Here is a 16,496-nt window from a genome sequence, read left to right as displayed (position 1 = left end):
TACTTTCGATCCATTTACAGTTATATTTCACATTGTGGATCGTGACAGTTCCTCTTCTCACTTATGTTAAAAAAAACGTCAGAAACGGGTAATCGTAAACTCCCCTGCTCTGGAAAACTTTCCAGCATCTATAAACTTACTGACTTTTACAAAGTGCCGATACTACCATAATTATCAAGTACACATTTTAAAAAATCTGTTTATGTGGAGCATTCGCCATTTAAGTCCCTGTATAAGTTGTTACTATAGAAACGATAACATAATAGAACTTGCGTATTAAAATAAACCCATGCTTTGACAGAGCCGCTGTTCTAGAAAACGAATCAACACCTTCTGACCAATCAGAATTGAGAATTTAACAGCACTGTGGTAGAAATAAAACATCTGCACTGCCCACTTTTGCTTGCTCTGCCTCCTGTTAATACCTGTTAACACTTTTACTGAAAATAAAAGACTTTCAGTATAAAAGATTTTGTCATGTCATGTCAAAAATAAAAAAATAACTCTGATAAGAAAAAATATGCAGCAAAAACATGTTTCTGTCATTGTAATTGTTATTCCAGAAATTTGGTTAATATAAAAAATGTAATTTCCTCGAAGACAGACTTCAGATGAACACAAAGGATTGCTCCGGATGCCAAACAGATAATGAGTTTGTTCCACTAGGATGGACGTGTCTGCTGTTTCCTTTGGATACAAAGACATGGAAATGAAAAAGAAAACAAGAACAGATGAATCCGTTTAACTTCATCTGTCACTTAAAGACACCGGTACAGGTTTGTTAATGAGCTAAAACGAGTGCTCTGACAAATAAGAAAGGGCACATGAACACGGCTATTTGATAAGATAAGTACGTTTCAGTCTGAAAGTTAATTACCATGTAACTCAACTGATGTATTTATAGCTGTATAATATTAGGCTAAAATGTGTCCCAGCACTTGCGTTTATATGTAGATTATTCAGATCCATGCATTCCTACAAGATGTGATTAGAATCTCACTTTATAAGGAACACCTGTACACCTGGTCACTCATGCAGTTAGCTAATCAGTCAGTCATGTGCTGACAGCACATTGCATAAAATCATGCTACAGGTCAAGAGTGTCAGTGCTCACATCAAACATCGGCATGAGGGGAAAATTTGAGCTCAGTGCCGTGACCATGGAATGATAGTTTTGAGTGATGAACGATGCGAAAAACAAAAGACATTCAGGTCTTTGAGCGGAAATGCCTTGTTCATAAGAGAGGTCAGAGGAGAATGTTTAGCGCTGACAGAAAGGCTAACTCAAACAAACACTCTTTACAATCGTGCTGAGCAGAAAAGCATTTCAGGACGTACAACCTCGAGGCGGAGGGGCTTGGGTTCCACTTATGGAAGTGGATAACTCCAAAGTCACTCCAGTGTCCAATGACTCATTCACCCATTCACTGTGTCTCATTCACCCATACACACTCATACACCAATGGTGTGTGAGCAGAGCTGCCATGCAAGGCACTAACTTGCCATCGGAAGCAACTTGGGGTTCATCGTCTTGCCCAAGGACACTCCAGCATGTGGACTCATGTGGGCCGAGAATTGAACCGCCAACCCTACGATTAGTGGACAACCCGCTGTACCACCTGACCCACAGCCACCATGTGACAGATATAGTGAAAGCTGAGTGTAGTACATAAAGTTTCTAGATATACAGTACTGTGCAAAAGTCTTAGGCACTCTATTTTTTTTAGCACAGACTTTGTTACAGATTTTTTATTTTATGACTTCTACGTTATCGAGTCAGTACAAAAAAACCTTAGATTTCCAAACATTAGTTTTCCAGCACAAAATGAAATGTTACAGAAAAATGTTTGTATGTCAGTAAAGAAAGCAGCGTATTACGTAAGAGACACTTTTCAGACAAAAAAACGTAATGAAGGCTGCTGGGTTTCGCTGCAAAAATAAGACGTGAGTGTGACAGTTAAAGTCTCCAAAAGAACGGTGACTGGTTCTGCAAGATGCTCAATAAACCTTACAACTCATTTCCTTATAATACTGCACTAAATGTCCCGGACACTACTATTTACATTTTTTAAAGCAAATAAATGATCGTATGGATTGGCACCCTGTCCAGGGTGTACCCTGCCTTGTGCCGGATGCTCCCTGGGATAGGCTCCAGGTTTCCCTGTGACCCTGAAAACGATAAAGCAGTATAGAAGATGGATGGATGCATGGATGGATGGATGCATGGATAAATGGTTGTTACACCAAATATCGACTTTGTTTCATTTATTTTCATTTATTTCTGTTTACTGGTCCTTATAATATTTTTTTTAAATGTACAAACATATCATTTCATTATGTTTGAAGGCATCTTTGCTGTACAGCATTTTTTGCATATGCCTAAGACTATTGTACTGTGTGTGTGTGTGTGTGTGTGTGTGTGTTTACACTTAATGAAGTCACTGTGCTTTAGATGAATCAGGTGTATGAAGTAGTGGATCAGACGTAAAGTAAGTAGATCAGAGTAGATCAGATTTAGGAGGGTTCCCCCCCCAATGAGATTCAAAGTTTCTTTTATGGGAAATGAAATAATGTAACGGCGCGTGAGGTTTGTACCTTGGAGGTGTGAGTTGACCACGTTCTCCAGCCGCTCCAGTCTCTCGATGATGCGCAGCGTCTCTCCTTTATCCTCCTCCAACTTTCTCTCCGGATCTTTCTCGTTCACGAAATTGGTGATCCAGCCGACGTACAGCAGGCACGCGATGTTGGTCATGCCGCTCAGGATCACGCACGTCGACGCCAAAGTTTTCATCCTCCTCGCGCATGCCATCGTCGCCACATCCCTACCCGCACAAGCGCGCGCAGGTGTGTGTGTGTGTCTGTGTGTGTTGGACGGGAGTCTTGGGGAAAAAACACACGTGAAGAATCCCTTCTTCACGCGAGCATGTGAACAACAGAAGATACCGGTGGAATTCTGTCTCGAGACATCGCGGCTGCTCCGGTATGCATGAATGTGTTTTAGTCCTGCGCGTGCTTTATAAACTCTCTCTCTCTCTCTCTCTCTCTCTCTCTCACTCACTCACTCAGAAGCTGCTGACACCCGAAGACCTTCCGGTTGCGTTTGATGGAAGTTTACATAGCAAACTTCTCATTAGTGCTGGGCGATATGACAACATAACATGGACATCGTGATCAATTACGTCATGATAAGTTTTTCTGAGATATTGTTGATATCATATATATATATTTTAATTACACCCTGTCAAAGCACCTGTTTGTTGTTTTTTTGTGAGCACAGTGCTCGTAATCTTATTAACATTTTTACAAATGTTTAATTTTTCCTCACTTTTTGGTGATAAATGATCATTTTACATTTATGGCGCTTGTCAGACGCCCTTATCCAGAGCGATTTACATTCATCTCATTTATACATCTGAGCAGTTGAGGGTTAAGGGCCTTGTTCAAGGGCTCAACAGTGGCAGCTTGGCAGTGGTGGGATTTGAACTCACAACCAATGCCTTAACCACTGAGCTACCACTTCCCTATTATTATTTATTTCTTTTTGTAGTACATACAATTCTGTACAATACAGCACTAATGTTTTGCTGGAGTTTTCTTGCTGTGGTACATTGTGTATTTTAGAAATGCTTTCGAGACTCGTGATATCGCCAGCCTTTTTCCACTACGGTAGATATTAACGTCTCCCAACTTCATCAAGGTCACATACTTGTTTAAATAGTTCATTATTTTCACAGTGTGTCCAAAAACATTCGTTACAGTTGTCCTATTCAGTCTGTAAAGGAATTTTTTGGTGATTGTTGCAGCCAAAAATGCTTTTCGAAATATACTTGTATTGGGGTGCACGGTGGCGTAGTGGTTAGCACGTGCGCCTCACACCTCCACTGTCGGGGGTTCGATTCCCATGGCCCTGTGTATGTGGAGTTTGCATGTTCTCCCCGTGCTGCGGGGGTTTCCTCCGGGTACTCCGGTTTCCTCCCACAGTCCAAAGGTAGGCATGTCTAAAGTGTACATAGAGTATGAATGGGTGTGTGATTGTGCCCTGCGATGGACTGGCACCCTGTCCAGGGTGTACCCTTCCTTGTGGCCGATTCTCCCTGGGATAGGCTCCAGGTTCCCCGTGACCTTGAAAAATATAAGCGGTATAGGAATGATGAATGGACGGATACTTGTATTGGTGAAATTGCAGTTGCATGAAATTGTTTTGCACGGTCATTGGAAGTGATGTTTGTTGTTAAACGAGACCTTTTAGCTGTACTCATGTTCGACGCACCAAAAATCGAACCAGCTTTGGCTGAATGTGCGTTGTGATTTGTGCGTCCGTCACAAATCTGCGGAAAATCTGTTGAAAATCCGCGGAAAGAAATGTTCCATCGAATATTGCAGAGTTTGCTTGATTTTGCGTTCATTTCTGCAATCGCAAAACTGTGAAATCCTGGAGGGACTGCGTAATGGCAGGAAAAGCTGTAATTTACTGTGTAACGTCTTTTTTTGCAAAAGATAACAGTTGACAAGTAGCTACCTTGAAGCAATAATTGATCATTTGTCAATAATTGATCGTTTGAATATGAAGTGTAGGCTACTCATTAAATAGCATTTATGAATAAACAATATCCTTTGACGTGAATTAAATCTCAAAACAAAACAAAAAGCATTACATAATAGTAGGGATAGTACTGGTATGTTGTTTACCTACAAAATGTGTTTCCACTCGAAAGTACTTACTATTTTCTATTTACTATGTGTTATTTTATAAATTGCAGATCTGTGTTGAAGTAAATCTTATAGCAGAACTCGTAACATAAATAACACGCTATCGCTGAATTCAGAATTGTGCCTTACTCCCTACACTCTCAGGTACCAAACCATCACTCGTCACTGGGGTGGTACCCTCAAAGCAACATCTTTTTTTGCCTTGTTCTTTGAGCTCAGCAGGAGGTCTGAGTCAGATCTAAATGTGGATCTTATCGCTGATGCTAGTCATCAGAATCCAGCACAGTGACGTGAGTCCACTCCCAATTAATGCAGCTCATCTGCAGATGCCAAACGATAGGCAAATATTTGCTTTTATGGGTCCTTTTGTTTTTTATGTTATGAAAATTTGTTATGTACAATACATGCATGTACGAATTGATAAATATTTATGAAAACGATCGAGGAATTCATTTAGTTTTAGACATTTTTCCTGAAAAGCTTTGTACTTGTTGTGATGATTTACTCAGAAACATGTTTTTCTCCAGTACTGCATGTTCCAAAATCAAGCTATTTCAGTTTTTGACTGCTTTATAGTTGATTGGTATCAAGATCCGGCATGATTTGTGCAATAAAGTGAACTCTTGGACACAGAAGTACATTTGGACATGGTGTGCAAAAGTTTGCATCCCCCCGATACCTGTGGGAAAAGAGACAATTACCTGTGCTTTACAAGTTATCTAGAATTTTTTGGTGAGTTTTTTTTATTATCATCTCAGTCTTCAAGAAAGAAAGAGGTGGATGACATCTGGCAGAGTTCCAACATGTATAACAGGTACGCAAGAGCTTAGAGGTAGTTATAGAGGCAGAGTTCCAACATGTATAACAGGTACGCAAGAGGTTAGAGGTAGTTATAGAGGCAGAGTTCCAACATGTATAATAGGTACTCAAGAGGTTAGAGGCAGTTAGAGGCAGAGTTCCAACATGTATAACAGGTACGCAAGAGGTTAGAGGCAGTTATAAAGGCAGAGTTACAACATGTATAACAGGAACGCAAGAGGTCAGAGGCAGTTAGAGGCAGAGTTACAACATGTATAACAGGTACGCAAGAGGTTGCAGGCAGTTATAAAGGCAGAGTTACAACATGTATAACAAGTATGCAAGAGGTTAGAGGCAGTTATAAAGGCGGAGTTACAACATGTATAACAGGTACGCAAGAGGTTACAAGCAGATGTAAAGGGAGAAATAAGAAAATATTGGGTCTTTAGTCATTAGTGAATATATAAATCACATTCAGAAAGAAAAATGCAAAACATTGTGCTATTAATATCTTAACATACACAATTTGAGAAATTTTGGTACTTTTACAAAAGGAAAATACACCCGAAAAAGATCCAAAATAATGCACTCTTCTTGGGATGTGCATACATTGGGAAATATTGGCATATGGTAAGTGATTTATGAAGAATAATTTCATTAATTACATTATGTGCAGAGTAGGGGTCGGTAATTATATGCAAATGAGTTTGTTGTATGTGCTATTTGTAAGAGATATCCAGAAAGGTTTTCTAGTGAACTAAAGTTTGCCAAAAAATCATTATTGTGTGTCAAGTATAATGCCAATTAAAGGCAGTGAAATGTGTCAAGAAATTGTTTTAAATATATATGAATGCAAAGCAAAATAATATGTGTTTTATTCATAAGGTATATGCATGAGTGAAAAACATAAGTACTCAGTTCATGTGTGTGTGAGCTCGTGTATGTGGTAAAGGGCTAAGAGCGCTTTCCACTGAGTGTGTTTACGCTGCAGTTCAAAACTTTTGCACATACCAGTATTCCACAGCTAAGCTAAGACTTATGGTATAAACTTGTAGATGAGTAGTGAAGGAGCCCGTCGCATTGATTTAATACTATGAGACATCTCCAGATCCCACAGCCTGACTCATGACCCATTCAGACGAGAGGTTCACGCTAGGCTAACAGAGACACTCCAGAGAGAACTTTCTCAATTCTGCTGCAGCTTTGATCTTTGTCTTTGCTGCTGTAATTGTCTAATAAACTTGCTGCTGGGCAGCGCAGGATCCTCACTGACAAAGGACATGTGGGAGGGAACAGCTGAAATCATGAAATATGAATGTGAAGCACTGAAATATTAAAGGGGGGAAGATTTTCTCAGTGGGGATTTGGAGCCAATAATTTACTACTGAGAGTTGTAGCAGTTCCTACGAGGAGGCCATGAATGATTGCTTCTAAATGGGGAAAAATAGCAAAGTGCTGTAATAGCCTTTGAAGTCAAATTTAAAGCGACTGAATAAGTGTGACTATTTTCAATACTGTGCTACATTTGAAACAGAGACTTTCTCAGTACTATGAATACCAGAAGAGCAGTGAGCTACAAAGGCGTTTGTACGAAGCCGTTTATGTGGCGTGTCTGCCGTGCAGGTCCCCATGAATGAGCTGTTTTCTGTATAGTAACAATAACGTACTGTATCAGAACAAGCGCATTAATATAAACCTGCAATTTGCAGCTGCACTACCGTCAGAGCTGCTGTTATAGAAAATCAATCTGCACTTTCTTACCAAGATTTCAACAGCGCTGTGGTATTTATATACAGCAAGTCAGACTGGAAAGTAACATAACACAATCTTATGTCAGCTTGATGTCAAAATTGAATAAAGCTATCATTTTGACAGTTGATGCTTGTTGGAATACGCCTTTAGAAATGTTTATGTAACATTTTGTCAGTTGTCATGAAGGTGTCATGTAGCAGCTACTCACAGATTGGCGGACACACAAAGAACATAGTGTAGAGGCCTATTTTATATACATGTATACATCTAGATATGTTTATGAGTTCAGCTTCATTCAGCGTATTCCCTCACAACAGTTCTTTTTTCCAGCCCACAGTTTGAATATCTGATATTGTGAGACAGATTGTGGATGCTGAGAAGCTGCAAAGAGTTTAACAAACAGTCTGACAGTCCACAATCAAACAAATAAATAAATAATTCAGAACAAATGCAGCAAGGTCAAAACCAGGGAGTGAGCATGCAAAACACACAGGAAACAACGCCAATCCAAATAAGAGAAATCCAAACACGAAAACAAACAGTGAGAAACACAGGCTCAGAACCGTACACAAAGGTCCAATGGAAGCACGTTATATTCAGTCATTGTTTGCAGATAAAATTGGCGCAGGTAATGATGGGCGGGGCCAGTGATCAGGAGAGCAGGGAACTGGGGTGCTGGAACATTCTTCTGGAGGAAGGCATGAGCGATGTACATTTACGTTTAGTCATTTTGCAGATGCTTTTCTTCAAATTTGAAAGATAAGAGAACATGTAAGTGTAACAGTTTGGGAAAACCCATCGGAAGTTGCTGTGAATTCTGAAAACTGTATAAAATATGGTATAGCTATAACTATAAATATATTTTACTAGGCTTGCTGCGATAGTCGGTGTTACACAGTGTTCGGACCGCACACCGATTACATCACTTGCCCACTGCGGCACCGCCCCCACTATCATTTTGCTTTATTGTATTAATAAAAATGATTTAGTTCAGTTAGAGAACGCTACAATTAAAAACTGAACGCATCTGCTCAATTCAGCATGAGCCAAATGAATCCGAGTCGCAGCACAGATCAGATTTCATTTAGCACGTGATGAGTGAAGCGAGCTGACTGACAAGACGATGGCGGACGATTTGGTTTCAAAAGTTCTATGTTTAATATAAGCGAGTTTGTCACTGTACTGTTTTGTCGTTGTTGTGTTTTTCCTTAAGAATTATAATGAATGACATCTAAGCAATTGCTGCCCCCAATTGCCGCTAAGCGTAAGTAAAATGCGCACGGCCGCACAAGCATTCATAAGCGATTTAAAAGTGAGGGGGTAAAGAGGGAACTCCAATAACAGCCCCCCTCCCCTTGGTATACCAGTATTACCGGTGTTATCACACGTCGATTAACCGGTGGGAAAATTTCCTCACCGTCACAACCCTATATTTTACCAAAACAACATGCAAATGTTTTACTTTTTACGTTTTCTTTTGGAAATGTTTACTTTTTAATATCACCTAGCTATCTAGTTTTGGAAACATTTTTGTAAAAACATTCAGTTTGTCTAAAGATGTCGAAAACCTTGGTAGCTAATAAAGCAATAAGCCACAGGAAGGTGTGCATTACAGTGATTTTTTTCCTTTAGCAGTAGCACGAAGGTGAAAAAAAAAAACACTATTTCGTTCTTCAGTCCACATTTCCACAAAAAATGACACATTTTTTCAGGCTTAAAGGCTTGTGTTTAAATGCAGTGATCTAGGTGCTAATGAAAACCCCTGTCTCAGGTGCTTCTATTCAAGGAAAATCTGGCAACCTCATTGTAATTTACTACATGCAGGTCATTTTAAGAATCCAAATGGGCCACCCAGGAAATTGACCTAATCATGCACATAACAAGCCTCCGAATACGTGTAACTTTCCCTGTGTAAATAATAATGTAGCTTTTGGACTTAAGTTGTTGACTGAACATGGCTTGGAAACAAGGCAAGGTACAGTATGTGCAGAAAAATAAATAAATGTGTTATATCATATAGTGTCTAAAGAGAAAGGAGCTTTGCAGAAGAAAGAGACACACCAGAGTTGTAGAGTCATATCCATATTGTTTCATTCATTTACGTAGGTTTGTGTAAGCCACATGGACTGAACGAGAGCCACATGTAGTCCATTGATCTCTGTAAGTGCTGTGTTTCCCATACACTGATTTGTGGAGAAATATGGCTTAGTACTTAAGCATGGTGCCTGCGTCTCAGCAGTTCATAAGATCAATGAGCGAGCAGTGCGTGTGCTCTAAACAGCCCCCTCCTCGCCACAGAGCGATATTATTGGGCTGTAATTTATACTGTAAGCTTGAGGATATCTCAACACTGTAGTAGAGGCAGCGTCTGGAATATCAATACCTAGAGGCATTCTCTCACACACACGTCCTCACGGAAATCTACTCAGTCAGATTGCTTAGACAAAACACAATGCATTAATTTGATTAGGTTTAATGTAAAGTGAATTCACCTAACCTGGTGTGTAACTAAACAAGCCAAGAGGGCAATCAGTTACTAGGTCTGTTTGATATGTCGTTATGGAACTATCACAATTTACCTTTATTACTTCTGAGATCCTACAATAAGATTTTCCACCCATTACTTTGAACTTTAATCAAATGTTATGCTGTGTTAAGTAAATGGTGATTAATAAAATGATGCCATACAATACACTGTAAGCAATATACATCCAGTTACAGAAAGGATTGATCAAACTTTTTTCAAAACATTTAATTTCCTTATTTATATGGGGGATTTGTGGACGTTCACATGGTCTCTGGGTCCGTGTTGGTTTCCTCCATGTTCTCCGGTATCCTCCCACCTCCTGCAAACATGCAGGTAGGCTGATTGGTTACTGTAAATCACTCCTAGGTGTGAACGAGTGTGCGAATGTGTGTGCACTGTGCTTTGCGATGGACTGGCTTCCCATCCAAAGTGGAGTCCCGCTTCATGCCCAAGGTTGCGGATGTAACTCGAACCTGACCATGATAAATCACTTACTGAAAATGAATGAATTAATGACTTATAAATGTATATGTTTTGAACCAAATGCAGATGAAAACTGTGCAGGATTTTAGCTAATATTTCCAGTTACTCTGTAATAGGATGTTCTAAACACATACAGAGACAGATAACGTGGCACATATGAGGCACACTATTCTGTTTTTTTTTTTTTTTCTTTTCAGAAAGGCTCACAGGATATTTGTACAAAAAATGTACAGACTGTACTGACTACTATGCAGGCCAGTAGTCAGTCAATAGATATGAAGACTTTCATTAACATGAAAGTGTAGTGCTGCATGCTGCATTTACATGTTCATTCATTCACTCTCAGGAACTGCCTGGTCAGGGTCTCGGTAGTAAATAAGGCTACTAGTTTGTTCAAATTTTTTGGGAAATACATATTAATTTGTTATAGAATGTCATGGGCAGGTACAAAAAATATGAGCAATTACATGAGTAGCGTTAAAAAACAGTCCTGCACTCACTAGTCGTGACCAGTTACTTACTTTTCAATGTTTCTGGGTGTAGACTGCTAGGGTTCATATTTAATTACAAAAAACTGCTGGTTTAGGCCACACCCACTTCAGGCTTAAATCTGAATACAGATATGGATATTTGTATAAAATATAGATATTAATATAATATCTGCTCACTGGAGTAACTCCGGTCCTTGTCGCATCCCCTTGTCCCACTGTAAAGGGGAGAAAAATCCCAAATTATTATTATTATTATTATTATTATTATTATTATTATTATTATTGTTCTCAATCGCAGATTAGGTCACATGGCTTGTCAATAGTCCTCCTTAGACCCCCCCTTTCCTTCTCTGGAAGACAAGACAGTTTTCGAAACACAGGGAACCTTCTCACACTACGCCACTTTGGAACAACTTATTTTTTTTAACAGTTTGGTCATTTGGCAGGTCCCACCTAGCTAGCTGGCCCTGTTACATGACAGCTATAAATCAGGAAGGCTAGCACATGCTGAACACACTCAGAGGAAAGTGCTAACTACCCTCTTCTGCATACATGAGCTTACAGAAACAACGAATTTTCCTTTTTCGTTCTGCAAGCTTCATAACTGATTGCCCAGACTCGCACACATAAAAGTAAAAATTGCTCCCTATGCTGTCTTTTTCATTGTGTCCTGCGGGATCCCAGTCCTGCTGCACAGCTCTACATTAATCAGTTGCTAATGTTACAATAGTGGTGGTTATTATTCTATAATTAAAACTGTTTCTGCAATTGACTAGTGCTATTGTTAATAAAGCTAAACCAGCTACAATACCAGCATGTCCTGGTACATCGACTTAATAGCTTTGTGTTTTCCCTTTAATAATTTTGTGTGCCTTTTCTGTAATCTGCTTATTTCTAATGCACACATCGTACACATTTTGGATGACGTTGTCTGTTGCAATCCAATAAAAAGCTGATCACAAAAGCATCTCGCTCTAATACCCATTGTGACAAAATACAAAAATATTCACATTTTTTTAAAAAAAATTACCATAATCTCACATGCACATGCTGTGTGTTTGCTGAGTTCAGACAGCTGAACTGCGGAGGATTATCCCAAACTGACGCTTATTCCCCCAGAACCTATTAAAAGGCATAGAGTCTGCTTTTCACGCTCATCTGAACAGTCTGATTAGATTGCCATTTGAGGAGACAGGCTCTCTTTTACCATGTCGCTTTAGGACAGGCCTCAGTCTATAACTGCCCTTTTACTGGAGAAGAAATGTCCTTTACAAAATATACTCAGCAAAAAAAGAAACGTCCTCTCACATTCAACTGCTGTTATTTCCAGCAAATTTCTTAACGTGTGTAAATTGTATTTGTATTAACATGAAAACATTCAACAACTGTGATATACACTGAACAAGTTTCACAGACATTTGATGAACAGAAATGGAACAATGAGTCACCTGAACAAGGGGGGGGGGGGGGGGGGGGGGGGGGGGGGGGGGTCAATATTAAAAGTAACAGTCAGTATCTGGTGGATTCCAGCTGCTTTAAGTACTACAGTGCATCTCATCCTCATGGACTGCACCAGATTTGTCAGTTCTTGCTGTGAGATGTTACTCCACTCTTCCACCAAGACATTTGCAAGTTCTCCATTATGTCTGGGGGACACACATGGTTACATGTAATTTTCCATTGCAAGCACGATCAGCTGTCCTTCCTGTCTCCCTGTAGCACTGTCTCAGGCGTCTTACATTACAGACATTGCAGTTTATTGTTCTGGACACATCTGCAGTCCTCATGCCTCCCTGCAGCAGGCCTATGGCATGTTCATGCAGGTGAGCAGGAACCGCAGGCATCTTTCTCCTGTGTATTTCAGAGTCAGTAGAAAGGTCTCTTTAGTGTCCTAACTCGAGTCAGGCATTAAAGAAGTTTGTTCTCAAAGCAAATTTGAGAACCACAAATAATACTTTTTATCCATCTATACTTATATTTAATGTTGTAGAATGTCCATGAAACAAGTTCCTCTTATCACTGATATAAACAGTTGTTTCCTCATCAGCCTCTCTTTTCTCTCTCTCTTGAAGATGTCATATTACAGAAAAAAATGGAAAACGCAACCTCATCAGTACTGTGAGTTACAAAGCACTGAAACTGGAGACTCCTTCCATAATTTTCAATAAACATTTTGTATAGAAATCTTCACCATATCAATGATGAGACATTTTATGTATTAAATAACAGCAAGCTTTTTATTAGCTTTAGATTATGCAAAGCGTCCACCATACAAGAACCTGTGAATGGGCTGACTATAGAAATGATAACATTGTTACTATAGCAACGGGAGCAATAATATAAACCTGTAATTTGCAGCTGCATTACTGTCAGAGCTGCTGTTATAGAAAATGAATCAACACCTTCACACTTTCTGACCGATCAGATGCCATAATACAGCATTGCTATGGTATATGGTGTTTTACCATTTTCTCTCTTTATAATAGGTTTGAGAATTTATGTTCATGATTTTGTGCTTAGGCTAAAAAACAACAACCTGATTCCTTTTATATTAATATTGTAAAGCTCCAGGTGAACAGCTACATTCTCGATTCATGCAAGTCATTTCATTCAGTTCATGTTAGGAGAGATGTTGATTGAAAACAGAAAAGCAGCATATTTGGAATAACACAGCAAGAGAGCAACAATCCAGAATGTAATTTCAGAAAGATGAGAATCCAATAACCGTAACTGAGGAATAGAAATTAATCGTTTCCTACACATAATCTTACTTTATCACGTTAATGGAATGAACCACACCATCTTATTAACATAACGCCTCATTTTCTTAGCAGATTACACCTTAATGAGCACACAAGAAATCCCTGCTGCTTTATTCATCATAAACTCTTCTTTATCGTTCTCACTGGATCAGTAGGCTGCAAAAAAAAAAAAAAAAAAAAGCCTTTTGCATCAGAAATCTTGCATAATAATGTTACATTAATTATTTTAGAGATGTGAGTTGCATAGAAAACTGAATTTCTTTACACAGATATTCAGCCAACAGTCTTTCTTTTTTGTATTTTAAATGATGAAAGCAATATATAACAAACATATGTTTTTTCAGTGAACATTATGTTACTGAACTTACTGTGAACAGTCAATTTAACATGAAAAGTGTTTGTTTGTTTCAAATCTTTTTATGGTGAATGTAATTTCTTCAAACAGGACCTTTCTTGCTCCCAAAACAACAAAATACTTTTTTTTTTTTAACCAAAGCCTGGTGATGTATCTTTTATTGTAATCTCTGTTAATTTGTAAATAGTTTGATTATCTACCTTGAAAGTGTTTAAAAATGCTTGAATTTTACTTCAGAAAAGTTAGGCTCGGCCTCGGTCTCAGCCCAGTATATTAAAGCTGAATCTCCATTTTCTGTGATCTAAACCTGGTGGTGGTAGCATCATGCTTCGGGGATGTTTTTCACCAGCAATGACTGAGAGAATCAGTGGACCAAAGTACCAGAACATTCTTTAGTAAAACGTACTTAAGTGTGCTCAGGACCAGATTAAATGTCCCTAAACACAGCCAAGGAGTCAGGACTTGATCGTGACTGAACATTGCTCAAGAGACCTCAAAATAGACGTCCACCAGGGAAGTTTCCTTTGGAGCTAGTGGAGTTTTTCTGTTTGCTCCATAGCAAAGATGACTGTGACCCCATGTTGGTAGCCTCGTCCTCTGGCTTTTCTCTTCTACCTGAGTGACCCAACACAGAAACATAGTTACATACTGTACGTAACCCTTCTTACAGAAATGCTCCCATTCCAACCTGACAGAAAAGAAAGGGAGAACATCTCTAAAGCCTTGTGTGCCAGGCTTAGATTATTAAACCCAAGTCAACTTTGGTGTAATCACAACAATGTACTGTTTAATTGGTCTGAAAACTTGTGTGCATATATTTTTGTTTTTATTGTTAATTAATTGATCAAACTTTGTGAAAACCTGGTGTGACCCCGTTGTGCAGCAATAACTGTAACTAAACATTTCCAGTAAGTGTTGATCAGTCCTGCACATCGACTTGGAGGAATTAGAGCCCATTCTTCAGCACAGAACAGCTTCAACTCTGAGATGTTGGTGTGTTTCCTCAATTAACTGCTTGCTTCAGGTCCTTCCACAACATTTCTATTGGATTAATGTCAGGACTTTGACTTGGGCATTCCTAAACATTAACTTTATTCTTCTTTTACCATTTTTTGGTAGAACGTCTTGTGTGCTTAGGGTTGTTGTCTTGCTGCATGACAGACTTTCTCTTAATATTCAGTTCACGGATAGATGTCCTTACATTTTCCTTTAGATCTCATTGATCCATCAATGATGGAAAGCCGCCCTGGCCCAGATGCCGCAAAACAGGCCCTAACCATGATACTACCACCACCATGTTTCACTGATGGGATAAGGTTCTTATACTGGAATGCAGTGTTTTTGTGATTGTTTTCCTATTGATTGAAATCAGCTGACTCTAATTTCACCTTCAAATTAACTGCTAATCCTAGAGGTTCACATACTTCTGCCACTCACAGATGTGTAATATTGGATCAGTTCCCTCACTAATAAGTTACCAAGTATAATATTTTTGTCTCGTTTGTTTCGTTTCTCTTTATCTACTTTTAGGACGTGTGTGAAAATCTGATGATGTTTTAGGTCATATTTATGCAGATACATTGTAATGTGTGTGTGTGTGTGTGTGTACGCAACAACACAAAGGCCATGTTCTGACTGTGCAAAAGCTGGAGTGTAATAATCCTTAAAGGACAAAAGATGATTTGCAAGATGTAATGTGTGTTCTCATTATTCACACTTAAATGCCAGAACCGTGCTTGAAAAGCCATTTGAAATGATGCATTAAACAGATCTAGTCTTTTAGCCTTTCGGCGTCTTAAATGAGAGCTTTTTAGAAACGCTTAGCGTGAGCTTTAAAAGCCTGTGACTGCCTGATCGAAAATTCAGCAGCATTTGCGATTGGCATTGTGCATGACTGCCAAGCTCCTGCATTCAGTTCCCCATGCTGCTTCAGGTTGATCTTAGTCATGATCATTCATCATCTTGTTTATAGCATTATCCCTGAGTTTGTGTGGGTGTACATACAGTATGTGGGTGTGTGGGGGTGTGTGTGTGTGGTTTGCGTGTGTGTGTGTGTGTTTATCTGAATGTAAATGCTACCCCAAAGCTGGCTGGAGGCCTTATAGTAGAACTGAACTATTTTGAGAGGGCTTTATTGGAGATGCTCTCTGATGCACTGAGTAAAACTCTGACTTTAGTTGTGCGCTTGAATGTTTTATTACAGAAACATTAAATGTGGCACAGAGAAAGAGAGTGAGAGAGAGAGAGAGAGTACTTTTCTTATCTAAGACATGGTGTGGAGAACAGAAAGAGACTGCCTTCTTGAGAAAGTGACTTTATACCAGGGAAGGTTTACCTCCAACCCCAGAAGCATTACCAGTCAAATGCATTTATAAGAAGGAAGCTTAACATGAAAAAATGTTGTTGTTTTTTATAACTAGCAGCATCTAACTAACAGCATCTGTTAGCAATGTCTCAATGTCTTTAATCTTAGAGCTGAGGGAGCTATTGCTAGCATTAAGGGTTTCGTGGGATGAAACCCTCAGCAACGTATTCAGTGATGAAATTCTTTCCTGAAGGGCTGTTGTTAACACTTCAATAAATCTCAATAAATCTTCAAGTTATCTCTGGATTAGAGG

General features: G+C 39.1%; 1 protein-coding gene across 1 annotated transcript in view; it reads right to left on the bottom strand.

The window, feature by feature from the left end:
• Window positions 1-3,041, bottom strand: part of galnt18a (UDP-N-acetyl-alpha-D-galactosamine:polypeptide N-acetylgalactosaminyltransferase 18a) — an 81,956-nt gene extending 78,915 nt beyond the window's left edge. Inside the window, exon 1 of the mRNA XM_017473507.3 lies at window positions 2,596-3,041. Within this exon, the coding sequence (XP_017328996.1) occupies window positions 2,596-2,809 (214 nt within the window). The 5' untranslated portion in view covers window positions 2,810-3,041. The remainder of the gene's footprint in view (window positions 1-2,595) is intronic.
• Window positions 3,042-16,496: the final 13,455 nt, after the last annotated feature.

This window comes from Ictalurus punctatus, chromosome 8, assembly GCF_001660625.3.
Source record: "Ictalurus punctatus breed USDA103 chromosome 8, Coco_2.0, whole genome shotgun sequence".
Lineage (NCBI taxonomy): Eukaryota > Metazoa > Chordata > Actinopteri > Siluriformes > Ictaluridae > Ictalurus > Ictalurus punctatus.
Note: the sequence above shows the minus strand (reverse complement) of the source record. Positions and strands in the feature narration are given on the sequence as shown.